Here is a 26111-nt window from a genome sequence, read left to right as displayed (position 1 = left end):
AGTGGAGCAGGTTTAGAATGAAGTCTAGTCCTTTTTTGATATGTGGGCCCAAAGCTGCTTGCTTGCTTTATAGAAGAATCAAAGGGAAACATAGGGAAAGGTTAGCTCAAATTAAAATTGAGCTTTCTCATTTTAAATGCTTTCCTAAATAAAACAGCAAACTTAATCAGATGAGTAGTATAAATAATTCTTTATATTAAATTGAGCTTTATCATTTTAATACATTACTGTACAAGGAGATCTCCCCTAACAGGCAAAGCAGTTTGCTCACATGAAAATAATCTAATTAAATGCCCAGTTATCAGCATGGACCTGAGGGCCTTCACAGCCTGCACCTCTTCTTACTCCCTGTTTTTTTTCTGAGGGCTGGGGATGAGGAAATGGAGGTTAAGGGGAAAGAAAGCAGAAAGTTGATATACACCTAAATGAGTTGAAGAGCTGGATCAAAATCACAGCAATGGCTGCTCATTCCCAAGTGTTCCTCCACCTATGTTAAATGATGCCAAATAATATTTGACTGATATAATAGCATTAAGATTTGGGAAACAAAATATCAATACTATCTGATGTATTAGGAAATATGAAAAAGACTGTTATTTCTTCATGCTCTTGAGTCAAATATCCAATAGAACAGGAAAGCCCTATCCTACTCTTTTTTTTTCCATTTTTCTTTTTTCTTTCCTATCTTTTAAGAATAAGCAGGCAATTCTTTGTAGATAAACAGCATTTCAGCATTTAGAGGCTTTATCTTCCAGACATCTAATAGCTTCATGCCAAAAGAAAGAAGGCAAGTCTGACCCTTCTTGTATACTCAGAACAAAAGAAATACCTGATGAGACTTGTGTACGAAACATAATTTCTACTTCTGGTCCACTGTAGTGTAGAATTAATATTGACACTTTGATTGTCTCCATGTGAGATGTTTTCTCAGTACCACTAAATTTAGAACAGCTTGTATCTAGCTTATGCAACATGAAATATTCTCCCCTACCTTAAAAATTCATCTTTTCTTTGTGCAAAGCTTAAAAGTAGATATACCTGTACTTTGACCAGTGTCTTCCAGAAGACCCAGATGAGTGGGCATTACTAGTAGGCGTGTAGCAACAATTAACAGAGAAAGCTAGTTCTCCAACCAGAGAGCAAGAACAAGAAAACAAAACTGTAGCCTACACAGTGAACAAAAATACTGAAATTGAATGCATTTTTTAAAAAATTGAATTAATAAAAAAGCAAAAAGTTTTTACTTGTTTTTACTGTGCTTAGTTCTTCTCAATACAAATATGACACTTTTATTATTTTTCCCCCTACAGTTTGATTAAATCATTAATATCTACTTAGCTCAGGCAACCTCTGAGCCATTCAAATTGCAATTTTACTTTACTAAAGAAGATTTGGTCCAAGAGTTTTTCCTGGAAATAGGCTCTTAGCTTACAGAAGAGAACAGAGAAAAACTCAATTCCAATAGTGCATTCATAATGGTGAACAGATGAAGCAGGGTCTGATTCTTCCACCATTAATTTAGTAAGAAAGTTTTCATTCTCTCTTTGGGATGCAGCTTTGGGGTATGGTTTCTTTTTCTGTAAAATTCAGATAATAATCTATATCTCACTGTATACTGAGAGGATGTGTTGCTGTTGAGGCGGTCACGACATAAAGCAGAGACTACAAGCAGTCTTAGTTGGCAACAACTTTATTATTGAACATGTCTGATTTTTATACACTTTCTAATTGTTTATGCTTTTTCTATCTTTACTATTGGCTACAATAAATTAACATAATACTATTAGTGAGAAGTTATATAACTTAACTAACTTTCTAAAAATGCTTCATCTAGCTGCAAAGTTTTTATTTTTCTTCTCTCAGTCTCTTTAGTTACAGCCTTAAAAAGAGCTCTTTATCAGCTTCTTCTTACTTCTCAGCTTCTTCTCACTCTTTTAGCTAACAAGCTTGCTGTTAGCCCCTTCCACAAGGATGGAGGGCTTAACCTTGCACCTCAGCAGAATTTTGTCCCACAAAAAAGCCTAGGCAGGAGTCTAGAAGGATGAGAGAGGCCTGCTCTCCTCAGTTAGTTATGTCAGCATTTGGAGAATCAGTCACCAAGTTTTTAATCAGTGCTCATGCTATTTGAAAAGGCAAATATTGAGCTGGATCATCTGTCTACAAATAACTCATACCACTCAGCTTATTCCTACTGGTTTAAATTTCTTTTTATATCCCATAGCAAAATTGTTTCCAAAATAAGCTCCATCACATGGGATTTTATTGCAATGATGGAGTGTAACCTTGTAATGTGTGTAGCTATGTGATGCAACACAGACTTTTTTTCTGAACGAATTCTAATACCTTTTTCTGGTGCAGTTACAGACAGGGAGTAGCAAATTATGCATGTCCCATCAGCTGGTGAATAACACTTGCAGAATTCCTGAACTCTCTCCTGGTAGCCAGTTGTGCAGAAAATGTTGTTGTTTGATGGAGAGGGGACTTGCTGTATTTAAATTGTTCTTACTTGATCTGAATACATCACACTTACTAAGAAATAGACCCTGCCAGTTGCCCTTCTTTTATTTTCATCCAGCCTCACTGAAGCCAGACAATTTGTGGCTTTAATAGAACATACAAGGCACATGTGGTAAGAAGAGTTCACTTACAAGCAGCCAAAGTGAGTGCAACCAAGCAAAAAAGTGAACAGTTGGTGAAGTGAAATGCATCCCTTGCTTCAGACAAAAATACAGTGGAATGAAAGATGCAGTAGACTGGCTTTCCCTTAAGCAGATCTAATTTCAAAATCTGTCCCTGGAGAGATGAACTTTTGCTTTAATTGAGGAGGTGGATCCCAGCTCTTTGTCACTCCATCGATCAGCACCCTTTGCTGTAGCTTTAGCAGTGCACTGCAGAGGGCTGTAGGATTTATTTCCTGCTTGTTGAATAAAGCTCCTACCAAGCTGCTGGGAGTCAGCATGGCCTGGCCTCAGCAGCACAGTGCAACTCCCATCCTCTTCCTGCTGCTGCAGGCCAGGACTTTCTAGGCAGTGTCATAGCCTGGTCCCTACCTTCCCCTTGAGAGGCTGCAGTTGTTGGTGACTCAAGAGTTTAGGATTGTTGCTAGGATCTTGTCTACCAGCTTTCCTTGGCATGAGCAGAGTCTCGCCTAAAAATCATTCTTAACTGAAAAAAAAAAAAAGCAAGGGGAAAGACATTGCTTACATTGCTCGGGGTGCAACCAGATGTTTTGAGTTTCTTCAGCTAACATCATGATCTTGGTTAAAAGTGGTATTAAGGATAAACACAGACCAGCATGCAGGCATCTACATGAGCAGTAGTATGTGGCACAAGAGGGAAGGTGTGAAGGATAACTGTGCATAGAGGGTGAGTGAGGAGGGAGGGTATTTCCTTCCCCTGCCCTCCTGTTTCCTAACATGTGGTGACTTGCCCATCAGTCCAGGAGAAAGACAGGTGTACTTATGTCTTTCCATCCAATCCTCCATCCTGTCTCATCAGGATTGAACCATTAGTTAGGACTTAAACAAAAACTGGTTTTGTATGGCAGGTTTTTCTCACAGCTGTAAATTCTAGCTGTATACTTCTTCCTGCTGCAAATGCCAGCTGTATGCTTTGCCTTTACTGTCTCTTCCTTTATCCCTATGTCCATGCTTTTCATGTCAGCTTCCAAAATTAACGCTGTGATGGATCATGTTTCTCATTTGAGGGGTTCTGATAATGTTTGAGGAATTGAAAATGGCAGAAGCATTAGTGTTATCAGGGAAAAATTATGAATGGGGTGCTGGAGACTTCAGGTACTGTTCCATTTCAGCTTCCAGGCTTGGAAGAGCTGTTATTTGCTCTTTAGCATGTGAAGGAACATGTCATGCACATACTTGCCTCAGCAGACCCTAAGACCAAATTTTGAGTAGGAATGAGATTGTCTGAAGTGTCACAGGGAGGCTGGTGGTTGTGTAGGTGTGTGGCCAGTAGAATTTGAAAGATGCAGGTAGGCACAGCACTATAAGCTAGGAAGCATGGATGGCTGTACACTCTGGAAATTAAAGTGTTGTATGGTGTATTTTGTCCTTCCCCTGTTTTTGTGTGAGATGTTGTAGCTGAGGGGTTAGCTGTCATCCATGGCATTGCTTCCTTACTCCTCACATCTCTGGCTTATAAATGTGTGCTGCAGAATTAGCTCAGGGAAGAGTGAAAGCAATGTGAAGAAGGAGAAATTGGTTTAGGGGCATGGTTTGCTTGGTAAAAATATTACAAAGAAAACACATTGAATGTGGGAGCTGTGCATGTTTTAGGTCTAAAAAAAAATTACAGGGCCTGCAGGCCATTTCATTCCTCTGTTGTGTGTGGAGGGCAGATTTTACATGACTTCTTAGCAGATGATTTTGAGCATGGACCCGGCCTTGTGATTTACCAGGAGGACATCATGATCCTAGGACCTTTGCCTATAGATTTATTCAGAGTAGAAGGCACAGGGACCCTTCTGGACAATCTCAAGGATGAATAAGAGAAAGAGTTACTTATAAACTGTTACAAATTGGTTCTGGTAATGGCTGTAGTGTTGATCAGACAATATAAGAGGGCCCCCAGTGGTTACCGACTTAACAGCTGCATGTAAGTCAGCCAGTGAACATTTGCTTGTAGCTGCTCTAGTTTTGTTTTTATTGAAGAGCAAGAAGCATAAACACAAGTCTAGACGCTGCTTAAAGGGTTCCACTTGTTTAAAGTGTGTACTGTCAGGGCCTTCCATGGAATGAACAAGTTGTGCCTTGAGTTGGTAACACAAACTGGGCCGGGTCATCCAGAGCGCTGGCTCTGGGGCAGGTGCAAGTGGGAGCATCCTGCCTGCTGTACAAGCAGCTCAGTAACTCTGCAGTACATGGGTAGCCAATACAAAGAGGATCCCCAAACATGAGCATATGCTCAGCACGAAGACTGATTATATTTGCTTTTATAGCTGGTTGTCAAGTTAGTTGCTGAGGTAATGGCTGCACCACAATTAAAATCTACCTGCCTGCATTGAAACATTTAATATTTGTGTAAATATTAAACATTTATATGAATATTAAATGCATTTATTTGGAATTGATTCATGTTTACATTTTCCCACTATCTGAATAAAGATTACAAATGGAAAGCAATTTACTTATGCAGAAATTCTGCGTGCATCAAACTCATTTGACGTGAGCAGTGGGTAAACCATTCCCATCCATCTTGCGAGGTCTTAGCCATGTCCAAGCTCATATCCCAGCCACATAAGGGCAACAGTAAGCACCAGTTCTGTGCTGTACAGTGGGTACTTTGTTCTTGCCTTCCTGATGGCGTTGTTGGGCCCATAATGTGAAGGACGTGCTGACTTGTTTTACGATGTACCCCACCAGGGAATGCAGTGCATAGTTTTCTGTTAGATTTGGAAAAGTGCGGGCTTTATATTAAAGGTTCATTTCTTTTTCATCCTTCAGCTAACTCATTTGCACTGTAATGTACTTTCCTATTCCTCCTCCTGATACTTGCTGCTTTTATACCTATTTTGCAAGCCATATTTTTAGTCTAATCCATACAGCAGTTGTCTAAAATTCCATAGCATTGCTTATTTCTTACCTATAACTCTTAATAAAAAATAGGGCTGTGCCAACCTATTATATCCTTAATAGAATATTCTAATGGTTATTAAATCAATTGACTCTGAATCTCACTTTAATAAATGAGTCAGACAGTATTTTCCAATTACTGTCAGCCGCCACCTTTCCAAAGAGCAGATTATTTTGATTGAATTTTTTAAAGCTGCTCAGCACTTTTTTTTAAATTTTTTTTTTACTTTTTTTTTTCTGCCTGAGTAAGAGCAAAGAGCAGCAGCTCTGTTCTGCAGGGAAGGAGAGCCCTTTGGACTGTATCTGACACTCCATTCCATTTCAGATTTATCCCAAATGAAAACTGAAAATGTGACATTTCACTGGCCCTTTATTTATTAATGATATCATATTTTGCACTTCCATAGCACCCTATCAAATTGTTTGCTAAACATGGAGAGCTAGACAGGGGCCACTGCGTAAACAGAGCCTTTTGCATGCTCTTTCCACATCTGGCACCTTTGCAGGATTTGCCACATCCTGGGTCTTCTCATGCCAGTGGGAGATAAAAGGCTGGTTGTGCTTTTAAATTGTCTAGGGAGAGCGGAGAAAAGGGACAAAGCCTTGTTCCCCCATCCTTCCACAGTGCTGTGTGATCCAGGCAAGTTATGTGTCAAGAAATACAGTCTTAAACCCTTTCACAGGCAGATGGCAGTGATTCTGGGTCTTCTGAGTATGGTAGATAATCTTCGACTCTTCTCCAGCTCCACTATCTTGGTTGTATTAAAAAGTCTTAAGGGATAGTAATTAGGTCAGCCTTTTAAAGTAGAAATTAAAAATTAGCACCTCTTCCTTAAAGATGGGTAGTCTGAGAAACATAGGCCACACTGTCATGCCCAAGGTGATAAGAGCATGTCAGTGTTGGAGTTTGGAATGGAAGCCAGAGATCCTGACTCTTCTGCCAGTTCTGTACCCTTAGCTGTCTTCCTTAAATTTAAATCGTGGCTGGTCTCAGATTCTTGAATTCGAGGGCTGGAACCTTGCCCTTTATTTCAAGGATGCAACAAAGCTGGTGATGTGCACAAAATGGGTGAAAACAGTGGGACCTAGGAAAAATATTATTCTGTTAGTTATACAAATGTAGTCTTATTTTAAACATGATCTTTAGAACTTGGAAACTAAAAGCATTTCATTTTTAAGAGAAACTTAGATTCTGCACAAATTGATGTCTTTTGCCTGGGGAAGGTTTTTATCTGCCCCAGGCGAGTGGGTGAGGGGATTTTTCAAACCTTGTTTATAAGCCTTTAGGAAAATCACATTTGCAACATAGAATAATCAAAGTGATTTTGATATTTGAGACCAGGAAGTCACCTTGGATCTGAGTAATATGGGAAATACAATAAGAGTCACATTTAATGGGGTTCAGTTCTTCTTGAACAAGTACAATTTCTGTGTAATTAAAATTAGCTTTGCTTCAACATCAGGAGAGCATGCCTTTCTCACTCCTTTTTCTTCATCAACTAAGGTAATGGAAAGACCAAAAAAAAAAGCCTTCTCTGTTTTCTGTAGCATCATATAAAAGTATTTCTTTTTCGGAAGTCTTTCTTCCTTGGAATGTTTGAAGAACTCCCTGTTCTGTGTTCCCATGCTCAAGAATGATTAGCATGGTTCATTTACACTTTGCCAACAGTCACTCTGTGATTTGAGAATTGCCATTGATTATTTTCACCTTGACTTCTGGAAGATCCTGAGATGGAGCTCTCTTTGTCCTAATTGCTTTGACTGTGTGTATCAGCACAAACAGGTTGATGAAGAAACTTCACCTTACAGGCTTCCTATCTTGTAACTGCCCATTGAGGGGAACTTTCACCATCTCCAGAACTATCTGTTCAATACTGACCATGGCAAAGATATGCATATAGGAGAAATATTGTGTGGCAGTCTGTCTGTACAGTCCTCATAACTAATTAGCAAGTTCAGGAAAGAAGAGGCATTTATATAAGATTTGTTGAGCCCTCCTCCTCTTTTCAGTATGCTGTTCTGCAGTTTTGCCTGCAGCTGTGGGTTGCTGCCTGTTGGAAGCACACAGCTTACAACCTGCCTTGGAGGATGTGTCTGTGTCTCTTAGATCTACAGACTGGAGTGTGCCAGGTTCTTTTCCTTCATGCTCCCCTTGGTGGTGCTTGCATGGGATGTACTTGTCCTCTCTCAGCAGTAGCAAAGGCAGAACACACTGGAAGGGTTTGTCAGTGATGGTGGAAAATGCCAAATCCCAGATAACTCTTGAAAATCCACTAAAATTTTCCCTGCTAATGAAGTAGTTAGCATATATTTTATAAATATTTTAATTTTTTTTAATGAAGAGTTACAAAAGGTGTCACCTACAAGATGAGAAAGTGTCACCCACCCTTAACCTTCCCCTGGAAGTCTTTTGCAAAGGATTTTATCAGCTATCATACCTGACTACCAGCATATGTGGCTGGGTGGGATGTGTACCTCAGCAGCCTGTGCTCTGTCGCCACCATATTCCAGTCTCTCCAGAGAGGCCATGGTGTCAAAACAGCTGAGATTGACCTCAGCCTTTGCCTGAGTTTGTGTTGACAGCTGTCGTCAGTGGATCCAGCTATAAATTGGTGCCTGGTCAGACAGGCTGAGAGTCAAGTTCTTCTGTCTCATGTAGGCAACAGAGACAGGCACTTCAGCAGCAACAGTCTGTGGGCAGCAGATTGCCAGGACCACCAACATTTTTCAGCTGACACTCAGAGCAGGCCTTCCATTTCACACCCTCTAAAAGCTCTGCAGCATGCATGTGATGATGCAGAGCAACACGGCGTCCCCAGGCAGGTGCAAAGGAGAGCCCTTTATTGCAAAAACCAGGCCTTTGTAAGCAGCTAGTCCATTACCATAGTATAGTTTTAAGGCACAACAAGCCCAAGTCAACCAACCACTGTACACCACGATGTGGACATGGGGCGGTCACGCAGCACGTCTCTCACCTCTCTCACGTCTCTCACGTCTCTCTACCCCTATTCCAACTGAGTCACTCTCCTAAAGTTCCCTTCCACTTAGCCTAAGTAGCAGGCCTGAGCCATGATTTTACAAGGCCCTTATTTTATAAGTTGTTACATATATGCAGCAGAGGCTGTCAGGAACATTGAACATTGCTTTCAGGAAGGATTGGGTAGAAAAGGAAAGAAAGTTTGCAGTTTGCTGTGTCTGCATGGGAGTGTGTAAACCTTTGTCTTTGCTGGGTTTCATCTGCCCCTTTTCATTGTACAGAGCTGACACCTCATGGAAACCACACAATGGTAATTTTCAGTGGTTCCACCTGCAGAATGGCCACCATGGCCTGGCTTAGCTCACACTGTCTAATTCCCCTCCTTTGGCTAGAGATGCCATGACTTACGCAAAGGCTAAATTTAGCTTTTGGAGTAACAAGAAGTGAAAGCTGGGGGCTACCACTGACATTTTTTTACAATTCTCATAAGTCACTAAGGGTCATTTGAGGCAGGAATGTGTCCCCACTTAGCCACAGGAACACCACGTCATGCTCTCTTTACACCAGTGGAAAGGATTGTCGTGTGGGATGCAAAACATTGTCTGTGCACCCAATATCCTTCGTGAATGCCCATCACCAGGGTCACTCATGGTCGCTGCAGGCAGCGCTGTATCCGGTGGGAGGTTGGCAGCCTGGCATTTAGGTGTTCAACATGGACAGGGCGTTCTCCTGAATCGCTCCTTCCCAACTGAGAAATGGCAGGGAGCTGCCCCAGTCACCAAGCACTCCATTCCCGCTTGTTTTTTAATAATCAGATACAATATTTACCTGCGAGATCAATGCCACTCGTGTAGCACACCGGTGACATACAGAAGGACCTTTTCTAAGCGGCGCTGTGGGAATTGAGGCCTCTGCAGCAGGGCTGGAAGCCACTTCTTACCTAGCAACTGTTTCTAAGTAGGACAGCCGCTGACTGCCCTCATGGCAGAGTGGATGAATCCTGCAGCACCCTCAGGAAGGGAACCTGGTGCCAGGCACCAGCCGGCCTTGGAGGACAATGGGAGGAAGCAGAGGAACAAGCGGTGGGGAGCGGGAAGGGTTTTAAAGCCACAGGACGTGGACGGGAAAGCTGCGTCAGAAGGCGCGTGGGGACTTCTCTGGGCTGTTCGGAGGAGAAATGCAAATAAAGAGGGAAAAAATCCAGGACTGTCAGAAAGAGAGGTCTGAAATCCTGCAGCTTGCAAAAGTTTTCATGTATGCCCACAGGACTGGGAATGTGGTGTAGGAGTGGTGAGAGGGTATAACCTACCCACCCTTCTCACACCAGTTACAAGAAACTCCACCTCAGCCAGAGTGCCAAAAACAGCATTCACAGTTCTTACCCGTGGTAGACAGGATGATGTGTGATCAGCATTAAATTCCTCACGTGCTGTTTTGCAAATGTACTTGGTCGTGACTGGGTGGCTCTGCTAAGAAATGATGTTTCAGGTCATGGTCATCATTTCCTACTGAAGGCTAATGCTCTGCATTCCTGCATAGTGCTAATTATAAGTGGAAAATCTGTGCTTTTAATGCCCAGTCAAGCTTTGGATATTCTGAAACATTCTGGGTAAGAGAACATTTCAGCAATCCAGTTTCCTGAGCTTAGGAAAACAAAAAGTTGCTCCAGTTCACAGATTGTGTTGACTTTCTCTTTGTAAGGGCTGTGGTGAATTTCAGTTTTCCTTTGATTTCTCCTACAGATGAAGGACTGAACCATGAATGCAAACTCTGCAATCAGACATTCGACTCTCCTGCCAAACTTCAGTGCCACCTGATAGAGCACAGCTTTGAAGGCATGGGGGGCACCTTCAAATGCCCGGTGTGCTTTACAGGTAGGAGCCCATCACTGCTTGTCCCAGTCATGCCCTTAGCTTGACCTTGCAGAACTCCATGAAAAAAATGTGTTGTGTGCTGGCTTTAGGTCAGCTTTAGGAGGGAACATTACATTTTGCTCATTAATAATATTGATTAGAAATCGTTTAGAAAGCTGAGCTCCTTGGAAGGTCAGTCATCCATCTGTAAGAAGTGCATTTCAGGCTCTTCTATCGGAAGTTTGAGCTTTTTATAATTACAGAAGTGATAGTCTGTTACGTTCCACGATATCACTTCTATGTTTCAAACCTGCCAAGGTTAAAACTATCCATAAATTTCTGCTTTAAAGCTACAGATGCTTCATCTAAACCAATAAAACTCAGAGCAGAATTTGGCCCCAGTTTCCAGGCATTGCCTGTGCAGCAGCATTCTCCTCTGATGGGGTAAGAAAGCCCACATGCGTGTGTGTGTTGGCTTGTGGTGAGAAGAAACACCCTTGTAATGTGCTTTACAAAGCAAACCATGCTGTCTTGCCACAAGTCAAGTTCTGCTCTCCCCTGACACAAGTCCAAGTGTGGAATAATCCTCCCCGAGTCAGTGCTGTTATTCAGTAGTAAAACCCAAGTGAGAAAATAACTTGACCCAGTAGGGCTAAGCACTGCAGTGTTTGGGCCATAATGAAGAACAGAAAAATGCTGTTGTTGGAAATGAAAACACATTAAAAGGATGCCTACTGAGTTGTTGTGAGTTTTTTTAAGGCCTTCCTAATAGAACATTTCATAAAATGATAACCTAAAACATGAGTGTTACTATGTAGCTTGCATTCCCAATTTTGCTTTAAAAGATGAAAATCAAAGATAATCACAAACATGACAAAACACACTTTGGATATTCACACATCAATGGCATGCTAATTCTGGAAGCCATTCAAGGTTTCTGTTTTCCATTAATGGAAGTGAAGGATTTTCATTGATAAGCAAATAGACCCTTTAATACCTTCATTTTGCTCCTCTTTGTTTGGCAGCTCCACGCCCAGTGAAACCTAAGCGAGTGCTACCAAGGAAAATTAAATTTGAATTTTTCATCTTTCAGATACAGTGGTTGGTGATGATTATTACCTCTCTGTGTTCAGATTTCACACATTTCTGTGGGTTATAAAATTAAAAAAATACATAGTTCCTCTTCACTGCACAGCTTGTCTGAGCATGTGTAGTACCACCAGAAACAGTTTGTCAGTAAAGTATCTGTCTTCAATAATTCTTTCAGTTAGGCATTCCTTCAAGTTTTTAGTTTTACTACTGATTCTACCATTTTTTTCCCTTGTTTTTGCTTACACATTATGGTGTGATCTTTCTTTAGTGTGATGTCATGAATCTTCCATTTCCAAGTTTAGGATGTTGTAAATGCAACATAAAAACTTGCATATGTAAAGAGTACCCACTGAGGGCTCTCCATGTGACCAAGATCCCTGATAAAACTAATCCTTCCATTTCTGAGCCAGTAGCCTTGTGAAATGTGTTAAGGAGTATGGAGATAAGTCGATTCCAATCTGTGCGAAATTCTTCTTGCTTTTTGCTGATGGGGTAAATAGACAGTGAGCATTAATCACAAACAATGATGCTTTATTAGCAATGTGCCATTAAATTACTTCAGCACATGTTGCTAGAATATTAACGAGAAGTAAAAATCACCAATATAAGTTTTATATGGAAAATGGAATCTGATCTTTTTTTTCCAGGGTAATGAGAAATGTGATTAAAATGTATGACTCAGAAGAACAATATTCTGATGTTTTTTGTTGCCTTGCAATTAGAATAATTTTAATGATTAGGAGTGGAGTCAAAGTCAAATGCCAGCATCTTTAATAAATCCTTTCCCTGCCTATACAGATTAATATTGTAGATGCAAACTTTTTTAGGTCACAGTGCACCAGGCATCCATCAGAAGTCAGTGCTGCCAACCCAAACACTGCCTCTGGCATATACAATTTAATTATTAATAGTATGTCTCCTAGGTAAACTGTTACACAGTCTTAGGGCCTTGTTTTGTAGTCATTAAAATTGAACATGTTTATATTATTGAAACCCTTGCATTCAGTGTGTAGGCAGAGTTGATCTTAAAGTATCCAAAGAGAATTTACCTGCAGTTCTGTTTCACATTTATAGACATTGCCCCAATATAGCTGTGGGATATAATTTTTAACATTAACACATTTAAATACAGAGCTGTTTGTTAGCTTTAACTTTAGGCACACAGAGTAAACAGGGGCTTGGCATCTGTGCTTTTCAAACCTGTTGGTTGCCAGGAAATAAGTTTTGTGTGTGTTCAGTCAAAGTGCAGTAAGCATGAAGAAATAATTCTGAACAGGAAATGGCATTTTCAGATACTCTATAAATGAAATCTTCATTGGTTGTCCTGACAGGGTCTCTTTTTATTTTTCTTGGTCAGTTGTTGGGTTTTTTTCCTTACACCAGGAATCTTCTTTTCAATTCATTTGTTTTAGAAGAAGCCTCACACTTTGTAGATAAATGACATTCATTGATATGCATTATAGCAACAGTGTAAGGTGAAATCTGAATGCACTTGCCTAATTTTACATCCTGGAATTGTTCAATGCTATTGGGAGATTGTTTATAAAAAAACTCTTCACTTATGATATGAAATAATGAAAAGCTTGTTCTTTGTCTAATATTTCAGTGTTTGTCCAAGCAAACAAGTTGCAGCAGCATATTTTCTCAGCCCATGGACAAGAAGACAAGATCTATGACTGCACACAGTGTCCACAGAAGTTCTTCTTCCAAACAGAGCTGCAGGTACTACACTTGTTACCTGGGAGTTTTAAAGGCATTATGTATTTGATAGCTGAGTTCAAAGTTGTACTTGCCATGACCTCCTCTGATTCTTGCTTATCATCAGGATGGGAATTAGAGAAGGTCAAGAGAAATTGCAGGTGATTCAACCCATGCTGCTTCAAAAAGATGCTGGCAGAAAGCCACCTGGTACAGAGCTGAATTTCAGGATTCTTGCACTGTAGGTTCTTGAAGCTCAAGGTATTTTCTAGGAGAGAGAATTGGGCATCCAAGTTTTTCTGCTTGATAGCCATAAAACATTTAGTTAACCAGTGAAATGGAAAATAAAAGTATTCTTTTTTCTTTAAATGTGAAAGCTATGCACTGCAGTAGGAGTGTAGTGATGGCAGAGAGGGGAAGTAGAAAGAATTTCTCTTTTGATTTGGTGGGGAACAAAACTAGGGCCAAATGAATGTCTTTTTGTGGGCTGTTGTCAGATTTGTAATGATACTGTCTATTAATGGTAAACAAAAGGAGAGAGAGAAAGAAAGAGACAAAACAAGAGAGAGAGAAAGAGAGGAAGAAAGAAAGAGAGAAAGAGAGAGAGAAAGAAAGAGAGGAAGGAAGGAAGGAAGGAAGGAAGGAAGGAAGGAAGGAAGGAAGGAAGGAAGGAAGGAAGGAAGGAAGGAAGGAAGGAAGGAAGGAAGGAAGGAAGGAAGGAAGGAAGGAAGGAAGGAAGGAAGGAAGGAAGGAAGGAAGGAAGGAAGGAAGGAAGGAAGGAAGGAAGGAAGGAAGGAAGGAAGGAAGGAAGGAAGGAAGTGCAGGTATGCAAAAGACAGTTATGAAAAGAAAGAAACAAGAACACAAGATAAAAATTACTTTTAACAGTAGAATTTGGACTGGATTTTGAAAAGCAGAATAGATAACTGAATTATGAAGATGTAAAGCACACAGAGTGTAATTATGATTTGAACAATCACCTCCTAACAAGCCTATCCCATCTAAAATACACTTCCATTTCAAAATACATGGGTTCCCAAGCAACTGCCTTCTTTTATTTTGTTGTAATAAACAAATGACATGTTTTTCCACTCAAAATTTATTCCTGCCCAAGACTAAGAAAAAGATTTTGCTCTTTCCATCTAAGCCTCATTCACTGAAACTTCAACATGATTGAAGCACCTGGTTTTCTAGTGAAGGGCACAAAAGGGTGTCACTACAGAGAGAAACTCTGCTCTACATGGGCTAGATGACAGTGTGTTGGTAGTTCCATGCTGCAGAAGGCTCTTACTAGACCCCATCTCAGCATCCTTAGTGACAGCCTCCCTCTGTCTTATCTACACTTGCAATAAGGAAGAGGTATTAATTTACTTATATACTTAATTCATTAGGTTTAGTATTATTTTAATTAATTTGGATAGTCCTACCTCAGTGGAGAATGCATTATGTTTAAAAAAATACAATGCCATCATGCCATTTGGATTTATTTGTTGGGATCACTGTCTTTCTGCTCTTACTTGCAGTTACCTACCCAGGCTGCTGAAAGGGCAGCAAAGCACTCAGGCACAGCAGTAGGTACTGAGTTTTGGGATCTGCTCTTGCTGAAAATGCATTGATTTCCAGCCCACTCCCACTTAAAACCTATTCTAGGAGGCACAGCTTTGTTCAGGCTATCTACCACCTAAAGAAATGGAATTTTTGGCAACTGTACTCCAGGTTATGCTTCTCTGTCCTTTCACATTGCCTTGGTTTGTGTTGGGGCTTGCAGCATAGCTGTATGTTTATTCTATCAAGGGCTGTTCCTTAATTTTTAAATTAAATGTGCATCTGATGTTCTTCTCCCATGCACAGGCCATGAGGATCATGTCATATTAGAAGGAAGGGTCACTCCATGGTTGTAGGGAAGGCAGGGTGGAAACATGAACAAAGTAGAGCAGGACAGAATGCAGTAGCATAGAAGTCCTATCCACATGTATGGTTCAGCTGATAATTAAAGGGAATTAATTCAAGCAAACAGAAAATATATGCGTTATAATGGTGCTTAATTTGGTGTTTGGCCAACTGTGATTCTTCACTTAGCATTTTCTGGCTCCTGTTCAGAAAGAGTAGCCTATAGGAACATAAGAATCCCCTCACGCTATGTTCATGTCACCTTCTCAATACAAAAATCAAGTAAGACTCCCTTTAGAAGTTTCCATTATTTCACTCCAAGCTCTTGATAGGAATGCAACACAATCCCACAGGACCACATTCCGGTGAGAACAGAGAACAAATGACCAGTCCTGAAAATCAAACCTTCAATGTTTTGCTCAACCTTCAAGTTGAAATAATGAAATTTTACAGGAATTTGCTCTTTGTTTTAAGATCCTTTTGACACTTCCTTTGTGCTCCGTACACTGCTTTTAAATGCCTTTGTGCTCAATAGCTGCAGAACCAGCTTTAAACTTTTTTGGATACTACCTGCATATGGAGGAGCAAATGGAAACCTTCTGTAACAGTTAGAAGTTTATGCTTTAAGAGTGTTTCAAGTTGTGAATTTTTGTACTTACATGTTTAAAAGGCTATATGTTGTATTTATACTTCTGAAATTGAGTTGAAAAAGTGCGTCCCTAAAAGTGTTTATTCTTTAAAATAGAAAGCTTTTAATAACACATGCTTAACACAATAAGGGCTTTTATAAAATAAGCTTCTACAAATTAGGAAGCTGAAAGATAGATGCATTTATAGGGTGCCTAGATTTCCCCCAAAAGATTAAAATCTTCTAATTGAACACCTGAACCATTTAGTTGTCTACAGAGCATGGATATATCTAAAACAGTGTTGTCCATTCATTATCCAGGAATGACAAGGAAGTAAAGAAACTTATCACTAGTTTATTATTGAATTTTCATTAAATTATGAGAAAGGAATTTGTACCTATTAAGACTTATTTTTCCTGCCCACATGCTCTTTCCAGTGCCTGCTCCTTTTTGCCTTAATCTTATTGGACATAGGCTTAGATGTTTGCTCTGGTGTTTGTGCCTCTCTTGTCTCTGATAAGGAGTAACAATTTCTTTCCTATTTCCAGTGCTAGTGTTAATTCCACAGAATCAGAATGATTTGGGTTGGAAGGGACATTAAAGATCATCTGGTTCCAACCCCCTGCCATGGGCAGGGATGGCTTCCACAAGACCAGGTTGCTCAAAGCCCCATCCAACCTGGCTAGGAACACAACATATTGTGGTGCTTGTGGGGAGGAATGAGGTACCCTTTTGGGGTGTTAACCAAAGTGAATGAATCAATTCACTTTAGTTTTATGCAGATGTTGTTGGATCAGAGAGGTACTGATATCCAATAGAATTGATGAATAATTGTACTTTTTTTTTTGTGTATTATCAGTGCTGATAGTTAGTTTTCAATACAATGCTAGCCAAGATTACATGATCTCAGCACCATTTTGCCCAGAACAAAAATGATATCTCTTTTTGGTAAATTAGGACATTTCCTTAACTTCTTGTGACTAATAATTAGTTGCCCCTGGGGTAGTTAAGTGTCCCCACTTTAGAAACATGAAAACTAGGGCAAGAAATAATTGGATCAGCAGTTGCTTCTCATCCTGTTCAAAAGGGACCTGGCCTCAGTGATTCACGCCCTTGCTGCTTCCCATCTGGACTCCATCAGCACAGAATACCTGGGCATGGAGCCATCAGCCTGTAGGACGTTCCAGCTAATACAGAGAGCTGCAGCACTGGCCCTCAGTAGCAAAGGAGACCAGGAGCATATTCAATCAGCTCTCTTGCTGTCTATACTACCTTCCTACATGTTTGTCCAGTTGTGTTCTAAGACTCAGTCCTTAATTTTCTTGGTGGACTGGGTCAAGCGCATCTCAGACATGACCTGAGAAGTTCTTCCCATTTGGAAACAATGTGGTAGTTGACAAAGTTCTGCTTTGTGAGCGTTTCTACCAAAGAGCTGGAGATTTTTTCTCAGAAGCTAGAACTTCCTCACAGGCTGGCCTGTGAGAGCATGGAACAGACTTCCACAGCAGTTAAGTATTATGACAGATGTCCTCAACTTAGGCTTCTGAGAGCAGGATGCACCTACATGTGCCAAAGGCTCCCTTCTCTCATACAAACATATACCTGTATGTAGATTTCTAAACCTTCCCCAAAATCCCAAACCACAGCAACAGAGCTCTACCAAAACAAAAAATACAGCTCCTTCCCCAGGGAAAGGATGAAAGAAAGAATGAAACACTCATAGCAGATGTTACTCATGTCGCTTCAAACAGCAGGAGAACATTCTTAGTTCCCAGTACAAGCTGCTGAAACAAGGCAGGACAGGGGCAGTATAGAAGAATCTGTGGAAGTTTTATGTACATTAATGTGACTCCTTCTCTGGATTTCCAGTTTTACCATTTTCTTGTTCCAAGTTAGCACTATTGAAACTAATCTTCTAGTTTCTTCCTCACTTCTTTAAGGGTTAAACTTTCCAAAGATCTCAGCATTGAAAAATGCTCCCAAAAACTCAACATTTTAAAACAGCCTTTAAAATACCCTTGACCTGAGCTGGAGCAGAACTAAGCAAGCTCTAGGCTATTTCAAGAACTAAAGGCTTGACTGAGACCTTTATTGGAGACAGTGGCAGAGCTGGGATTCAAGCACTATGTTCTCTCATTTGGGGGTCAGCTAGAGAAAACTGCTAATTAACCTGGGCTGGGGTTGTCTCCTTGTGGCAGAGGCCTTCTGGGGCCAGCTGGGAAAGAGGTTGGTGTAGGAATAGCATCAGCCATAGCAGCAGTGGCACAGCTACCTCCATCTAGGATTGTTTTGCCAAAGCCCCCACAGTAGTTGAGTCTGTGTACCATGTAGGTCCCAACAGCAGGGGAGACGGTGAATAATTTATGCTCTTTACACAAAAACAGGCACAAAACTTCTAAATCTGCAGGATGTTTTCTTCACACAGAAAAGGCCTCAAAACATTTTTTTAAGAGAAATTGGAGATTAGTTTTGGCATTTCTAGGTCCCCAAGCTCTTAGGGTGAGGAGTGGAACATAGATGCTGGCTTTCTAGGCCCCAAAGGCCAGGAGCCAGCAGGGAATAACTTTGTCAGCTCCTCTTAAAAAGAAGCCTACCTGGAATCCAATTAACAGTCAAAGCTTTAGGCCAGCATTTTCAAACTCAGTGGCCTATTTCTGAGAGGGTGCTGAGCACCTCCAGGTGCAGATAAGGCCAGGGTAAGATGCTGGTGCTGAGTACATCAGGAAATCAGGTCAAAAATGCCTGAAGTTAGGAACCTTGATAAAAGCATAGGTGCTGAGCAGCCACAGCCTCGTTTAAAGTTTCAACAAAACACTTTTGATGCCTAAATACAGGCATCACATTCATTAATGTTGGCCCTAGTCCTTAGCAGGCAGTCAGGTTGCTGTTCTCAGAGCAAATGCCGAGGAGTCAGAAGAGCTGGATTTATTTGTAAGGTCAGGTACTAAGTTGCTCCACATAACCATGCATGCTCTCCATCTTGTGAGTGAGGATGATGATGATAATAATACATGTTCCAGAGATACTAGCTTTGTAATTAATGTTTGTGTTTTAGGGGACTAGGTTGAGCTGCATGCATTGCAAGTTTGCTTTTTTTCCTGGGCCCTTACTGTGCATTCTGTTTCAGACAGATATGTGGGCATCAGTATGTGCACATCTTTCCATGTCTTTCAAGATTTAAAAAATTCAGACTTGTGTTCCTGAGATTTGAGACTTTTTCCCCCTAGAAGGGAGAATTATTTTCTTTGCAAATTTTCTCAAAAAGGCAATCAAGAGAAGCACAGTGGAGGCACTCATGCATTAGCTCTTTAAGGACATACCTTCTAAGTGTTTCCCCTGCAAGTCTTTTGCTTCAATGTCAAACAAAGTTTAAATACAAAAAGAAATTCTTTGAATTCCCTTCCAGTGCCCCTTCCCTCCTGGGGACTGAGGGGTGTTATGGCCACATTAGGTTTTCATGCAGTAATTCTTTTCTAAATAAGAAATTTCCAGGTTTGGAGCTTGTGAGTTCACCCGCCTTTGATTGGCCTATTCAAATGTAAACATTCCCTGTGGGTACTTCATTAGTTCATGAATATTTATAGCACATTGCAAAGCCCACCAAGCCCAAAGAGCCAGAATTTTTCAGGGACCATTTTGATTTCACTAAATAGTGCTTGTCAAAGATGAGCTTAATATTAATGTGTCTTATTTGTCTTCACATACTTCGTATATGAGTAACTCTGCATATCACAGTCAGCCTGTGAAATTTTCTATAGTCTTTCCTGTAAATAAGGAGGAAACAATGTGTTCACAACATCCCTTATACATTCCCTGTAAGAACATTCCTTAAATTTCTGGAGCAATTGAATCACAATTATGGGTTTGTTTTTTCAGATGCTTGAGTAATATTATTGATGAAAATACAGAATTAATTGGGAAATTACAGCACCTAAGTGATGGATATTACATTTAAATTCACATTTTAATCTTGAAAAGAAATTCAGACTTAAAGAAAAATAAAATGGCAAAGAACTGAAAACTAAATATACTGTCCTAGGTGACACTCATAAAGTACCTATTCAAAAATAAGCTAAAATTTATATTCCTTCTCTTTCTAGGGAACAGAGTCATACCCAAAAGCATGTGTGCTTGAATATATGTCCCTGTTTTGCCTACTTCTTCCTCTTTATATGCTCGTATGGCAGGATTCTTTCTGTAAAATATAAGTACCTATTAAAAAAAAAATAACCCATGCATCTGTTCTCCAAATTGACTCATGTGGTCTATATTAAATAGATTCTGCAGAATCAGGTAATATAGTACAGTTTGTAATCCTTATGACTGAAAATCCTTATGACATACAAAAATGTTGAATGAAATTTGTGGTTTCCAGTCTGAAAGCAGCAAATGTTGTCTCTGAAACGTATCAGTGATGTTACATGTCAACATTAAAATCATAATTTCTGAGGTTTTTTAGCAAATAGAACAGTGAAGTGTGCAAGATTTCAGCCTAAAGAAGCAAATCAAAAGTTGCTGCAGAAAGAAAAAGGCACAGAAATGCAGAAGAAGAGGGGAACAAAAAGCAGAGGAGTAGAAGAGAAGCAGAGAGGAGATTATGGGACAAAGAAAGAAACAAGATAGAAATAATAGTGCTTGGGAAAGCAAACATTTTTTCTTCTGAGTGATGCTGGTAATAATGATAAGGCACTAGTAAAAATAAATCATGGTAATAATAAGGGGAAGTTCAGTTATTACATAAAGGCCAGCTTCTACCCTCAGTCCTTACAGAAACCTCAGCGAACATCAGAGAGTCTTGTCATAGACTGAGGGCAGGGAAAGCAGTAAATGTATTCCCTGACCCACAGATAATCATTAGAAATGGAATTCTGCCCTTTGCAGAAAATGAGGTTTTATCATCTGTGCCCTGAATGTTTCAGCCTACACCTTGCCATTAGTCTGATCAGTTGGCACATACACCTGGAGTAAGCAGAAGAAATAAGCACTCTGTTTGCATGTGAATAATTTCCCTGGTAGATCAGTTCAGTTTGTTAATTGTCCATCCATTAATTTCTTGCTAATGTAGTTGATATCGATGACTGATTTTCTGTGCTAAACAGGAAGCACCACTTCTTCATTCTAGGACACATTCCTTCCTACAACTGCCCTGCTGTTAGCTACCAGTAGCTGCCATTATATTATCTTTCATCTGGCCCAGAGCTGACAACAGATGGCCATCTCCGGGACTGCCATCAGTGTGACTTTATGAAGCATCCAGCTATGGTGTATTGAGGAGCTTCATGGCCAGTTCTGCAAATCTGATTTCCCTTCCCCCTACCCTGCTGCTGGCCCCCCTCACTCCATCTCCATGAATAAGCTCCTTATTCCTGGCTCCACTCTCCACTGGTCCTGTCATTTCCCAACGAGTGGTGGCACACGGTTATCACTGGACGTTTGCAGCTCGAGGTCTGCCCCCACTTCCCTCTGCAGCGCTGGCACAAGGTTGTTGTTGCTCCCAGCATCCCCATTCCTCCATGTTTTTGGAGTACCAAAGCATAGGCACAGGGGTTTGGTAGAGGCAAAACTGCTACCTCTTAAGATCTGTAGTTCAAATCCTACCCTCTTCCACCGCAGAGCACCTCCTCAAGCTTCAGGGTTTTGTTTTTGTTTTTTTTTTAAGTTCTACAAGACATGCTGCCAAACCAGCATTGAGTATATTAAGTGTGAAAGAAGATAAAATATCGATTAGAGACCTAAAGTGGAGAAAAGTGTAAAATTCACTGGCATCCTGATTCCATTGACATGTTAGATCACTTGGAAAAGCTCTTTCAACTGTGTGGCTGCTGTGCATTTTGGAGAAAGATATATTGTTTGCTCTTGACAGAGTTTTCTAAAGCAAGGTACCTCCAGAGCTAACCCGAATTTTACAAGAAATTCACATTTGTGTCCTTTATTGTGATATTTGCAGCAAGTGAAAGTCTCTGCCCTCAAGCTATAAAGGAGTAAGGCTCCATTGTTGGAGAGAGAGCAGCCGCCTGTGAAAGGCTGAGATGTGGTAGGCAAGATGAATACTGCTTAAAAGCAATGCTTGCCATGCTGTCATTTAGAACAGGAACACTGAGGATTTAAACAAAAGTGAAAGGCATGGTAAATGAATCCTTTTAAACTGGTCAAATTTTCAGCTGCCAAAAATAACAAGTTTTCTCCATTGATAGGTTCATTGAGTAGGAGGAAAGTTGGGAGGGGATGAATTCCCCTAGGGAGGAGGTGCAGATAGTTTGGGAAAACAAGGTGTGGTCAGTGATTCATAAAGAGACACTCCAGTAAATAGCAAACTTGACTCAAAAGTAGTGCTTTTTCTTTTTTTTTTTTTTTTCTGCCTTTTGCGCTTTTTTTCTCTTTGCTTTGCTTTTGCCTTTTATTTTTTTTTTTTGCTGTCAGGGGCAGGGTAAGAGCATCATTGGGCCACTTCATTCTAAGCATGAGTGAAAAAGACTCTGGTGCAGACTCTGGCTACACAACTGGAAGTGTAGGTTGCAAAAAATGTGTATGTCCCCCACCCAGAAGGAGCAGCTTTTAGGTTTAGCATTTCTACCTGTTATTGGAGTTGGTATTGCCATTCTTTGATCAATCCAAGGCATAAACATTTTGGATGGGAAAAGAGTGGAATTTTGCATGCCCTTGTGATTTTTTTGGTTTTTAAGTTGAGCTTCTCTGTTCAAAGCTGAAATTAAGTGCCCTCCACCCTGTTAACAAAGGAAGAGAGAAAGAGATGATTCAGTTCTCATGAACCAATACTGCTGAGTTGCACACATCTCTACGTGCAGCTTTAGTTGTTTTTCTGTGTTGTTATAGCCTCGTTTTGCAGGAGAATCGCTAGGCACAGTCACGGATCATGGGTGTGTAAGTTTGCTCGGGGATACGCTGTGTCAGTGAATACTCTGCCTCCCCCCACACTTCCTGTGTGTAGATGTGTGCTGTATAAGATAAAGAACCTGTGATATTGTTAAATATTAGTGGTGCATTTTGCTTGGCTTCGCATTTGTAAAGGTGAAAGGTGATTGTGCAGGAAAATGGAACAGTATATTTGCTGTGAGACAGGCACTAAGAACTCACTCCCATGCTCAGTTATAATTCATGACTGTACTGGTGGGAAGCCCTTATCCCTCTGTGGAGTTAATGCATCTCTACTGTAACCTGCTGAGAGCACCCTGTGTCCCCTCCCACCATCTGTGCATTCACTGGCGTGCTTTTTCTCTCCCCCTTTACTGTGAGATCTCTTGGTGTTAAAACTGTCACACTGCTAGTGCCTGGTAAAGGTGGCTTTATGATGTGTATTAATGCTGAATTGTCATTTAAGGGTAAGAAGGCAGGTAAAGGATATGTTACCATTTGTTTTAAGCCCTTGTTAGAAAATGCTGGGGAGCAAATAGACAGAAAGGTAGATTTTTCACTTCAAACAACAAACAGCTTTGAACAGTACAGAGAAATTGTCACAGCTCAGGGTAAGAGCTGTTGATGGCAAATGCGTATTTCTTCCCAATCTAAGCATATTTAACTGTTTCTTGGTACGGTGGATCTCTGTCTCTCCATGTCAAGATCTAAACCAACCACATTGTAAATTGAATAATATGTTATTTACCCATCAGCTGAATTTTATTTTCTCGAAATTGATCTACTCTTTTAGCTGTAAAGCCCTCTTGCAGGCTGCCACAGTTGCTTCTTTGCTACCTGAGACTTGAAATTCATGTGACCAAGTGCTGTAAGCTAGTACAGTCTTAACTAAACAGGTAGTGTATGAAGATTTTTTATTATTATTATTGCTGTAAGGCACTGTCAGAAGACTGGTGAGGCTGTCTAGCTTCGAAAGAATTGCACTCAGCTCACAGAGATTTAGATGATGCTTTATCAACCTGGCACTTTACCACAACATTAAACTCAGAATATGGTTAAAAGACCATGTACTTGACTGTCACAGCAATATTAATTTGCAGTGTTTCACTGGATGTAATCTCATGTAGTCTGTTGTTTGTATTCCTTTAAAACTTATAAATCAAATCCAGACCTGGAATACCAGTGTATGAACTTAACAGATGTGCTGCCATAAGGGACCTGCTAGGTTATAAACTGCAGAAATGATCTTTTTCTTTTTCAGATTTCTGGCTTATTCCAGGGAGATTTAGTAACCACAGAGGTAAGGTGGAAGGTCATGCGCTAGGACGGTAGCACCCACCCGGCGCTTGACGTTGGGTGTAATTGTCAGGAAATCCACCTCTAATCATTTTATTATTCAGTTGTAGCATCCAGCAAAGCTCCTGAGCAAAAGTAGGGCAAGAATGACTTCAGTAGCTCTGTGTCCAGGTTTTCTTAGGTGAAAGATCACTTTGAGATGACACAGCTGAGTAGTCAGGCTGAAATCCTAGTTGGTATTTTATTAATTTTGCACCAAGATAAATCTTGAAATTCTGACAAACTCCATGACAGGTGAAATTCCTTCTTGCAGAATCTGCTCAGCAAGAGGCTGCTCATTTCGTTCTGTTCAGAGGCAGGCAACAGGAGGGCAGCTTTATAATCAGCCCTCAAAGGAGCCCTGGCCGCCCCAGAGCCTTGGACTGATTGAATAACTCCTGGGCCTCTTCCCCTAGGCCTCCATCAGCAGGGGTCCTGTGGAAAGCAATCTCCCGCAGACTGGCACTGAAGTGAGCTTTAAACTACTATTTTCTGCTCTCCAGAGGAGCCTGGAGTACTAAAAGATAGATGGACTGCAGATATTTTATGAGAAACTGTCAGAAGAAGAGCAGAGTAAATGTTTTTTTCCCTCCTTCGAGTCACACGCTGCATCACTGTAGAATTTTTCCCAGAATCTTTTACACTGAAAGTTTGAAATTAATTGGTCGCTAACCTTAATTCCCCCCCTCCCTCTTATTTTTCTTTTTTTCCCTTCCCTCTTTTTTTTCTTCTCTTTTTTTTCCCCCTTAAATATTCACTCAGAGGCCCTTTGCTTAACCACAGTTGCAGAAAATCAGTACCATTTGCACTGAAATATTTATAATGACAGAATGAAAAATTGGATTCATTTTCTGGCCTGTAGCCGAACAGTCTGCAACTTTGCACAGCATTGTTTAGCATCTCTCATTCCTTCCTTTCATTGGGGTCCTTTTCAAACACACACACACACAAACACACGCACACACACACGCGCGCGCGCGTGCTGCCCATGCTTCTGAGGAATGTTTAGCAAAACACAGAGCCATTTTTAATCTCAGCCTTGAGAAAACAACTTGTCTCTAACCTTGCCACCATCTGGGGTGGGGGGGTGAAGCAAAGGAGGAGGTCCCTGGGAAGCATGTAGAATTCCTCTTACAGGAGAGGTTATGGAGAGTGACATGCAGTAATCTGTAGTCTACATTGAAGCAGTGTATGGCTAGCATTCTGCAACTTGCTTTGATGTGTTGCAGGTTAGGCAGGGTGGACTCAGTATCAGGCTGGATACCAGGATCTTTCCAGAAAACCCTGTTCTGCCACCAATTCCCTCTGTGGCCTTGAGAAACTCCATTGCCCACAAAAGGAAGAGGTTGTCAAAAGCTCCCTTTTGTGCCTGAACAGAGACTGTAAAAATGCCCTGTGCTTCTTTGCACCTCCAGAAAACAGAAGATGCTGGAACTGTACATATTTACTTCCCTTGAAGCAATGGTGTGAAGGTGAAGTGGTTGATGTTTGCAAAGAGCTTTGAAAATGAAAGTGCAGATCCTCAGGCTCCAATTTGCATCCCCTGCCAGTATAAAAGGTACCTTAGTCAGACAGCCAAGGATTCCCTCAGTACACAGCAAATCCTGTTTATTTTGCAAGCTGGTTCTGTATCACTCCCTTTTGGTCCTCACAGGCATGTCTCAGACTCCAATGAATTCCAGGGATTTTTAATTGGTATAACAATCCCATGGGGCTATTATGAGCTGGCATAAGTTTGGGCAGTGTTAGGAATGCTTTAGCATGCACTGAGGACTATGGTAGCCCATGATTTGAATGGTTAGGCCACATGGATTTACAATAATATACAGTGAACATGGAGGAATTAATCTGAAAATGCACACAATTTAGCAGAGAATTGTAAGTCTCTACAGATGTCAGACTCTTGTGCAGAACTTAATAGGGAAATATATCTGTGAAAAGAGGTATTTCAAAAACCCGTAGAAATTACTCTCCGGTGAGTTTGTTGATTGCCTTGACAATGCAGTTGTTTCTGGAAAAACAAGACCTGTGGCCAAAATCTCAATTTCTAACACCTAAAAAGAGACTTCTTCAGACAATACTGGGTCCCCCAAGGAAGTGGGTTGGATGCAGGGGTGGATTCTGCAAGGTGCTGAGAATCTCCTGAAAATGCAGGTGACAGAAATTACCTGTCAAG

General features: G+C 40.7%; 1 protein-coding gene across 4 annotated transcripts in view; it reads left to right on the top strand.

The window, feature by feature from the left end:
* The window catches only part of ZNF521 (zinc finger protein 521), a 230408-nt gene that overhangs the window by 190790 nt on the left and 13507 nt on the right, over positions 1-26111 (top strand). For all 4 annotated transcript variants that reach the window (XM_066562529.1, XM_066562558.1, XM_066562549.1 and 1 more), the window contains 2 exons: positions 10308-10439; positions 13117-13232. In XM_066562529.1, the coding sequence (XP_066418626.1) occupies positions 10308-10439; positions 13117-13232 (248 nt within the window). The remainder of the gene's footprint in view (positions 1-10307; positions 10440-13116; positions 13233-26111) is intronic.

This window comes from Molothrus aeneus, chromosome 1 (assembly GCF_037042795.1).
Source record: "Molothrus aeneus isolate 106 chromosome 1, BPBGC_Maene_1.0, whole genome shotgun sequence".
NCBI classification, from domain to species: domain Eukaryota; kingdom Metazoa; phylum Chordata; class Aves; order Passeriformes; family Icteridae; genus Molothrus; species Molothrus aeneus.
The sequence above is the reverse complement of the archived record's forward strand: the minus strand, read 5'-3'. Positions and strand labels throughout refer to the sequence as shown.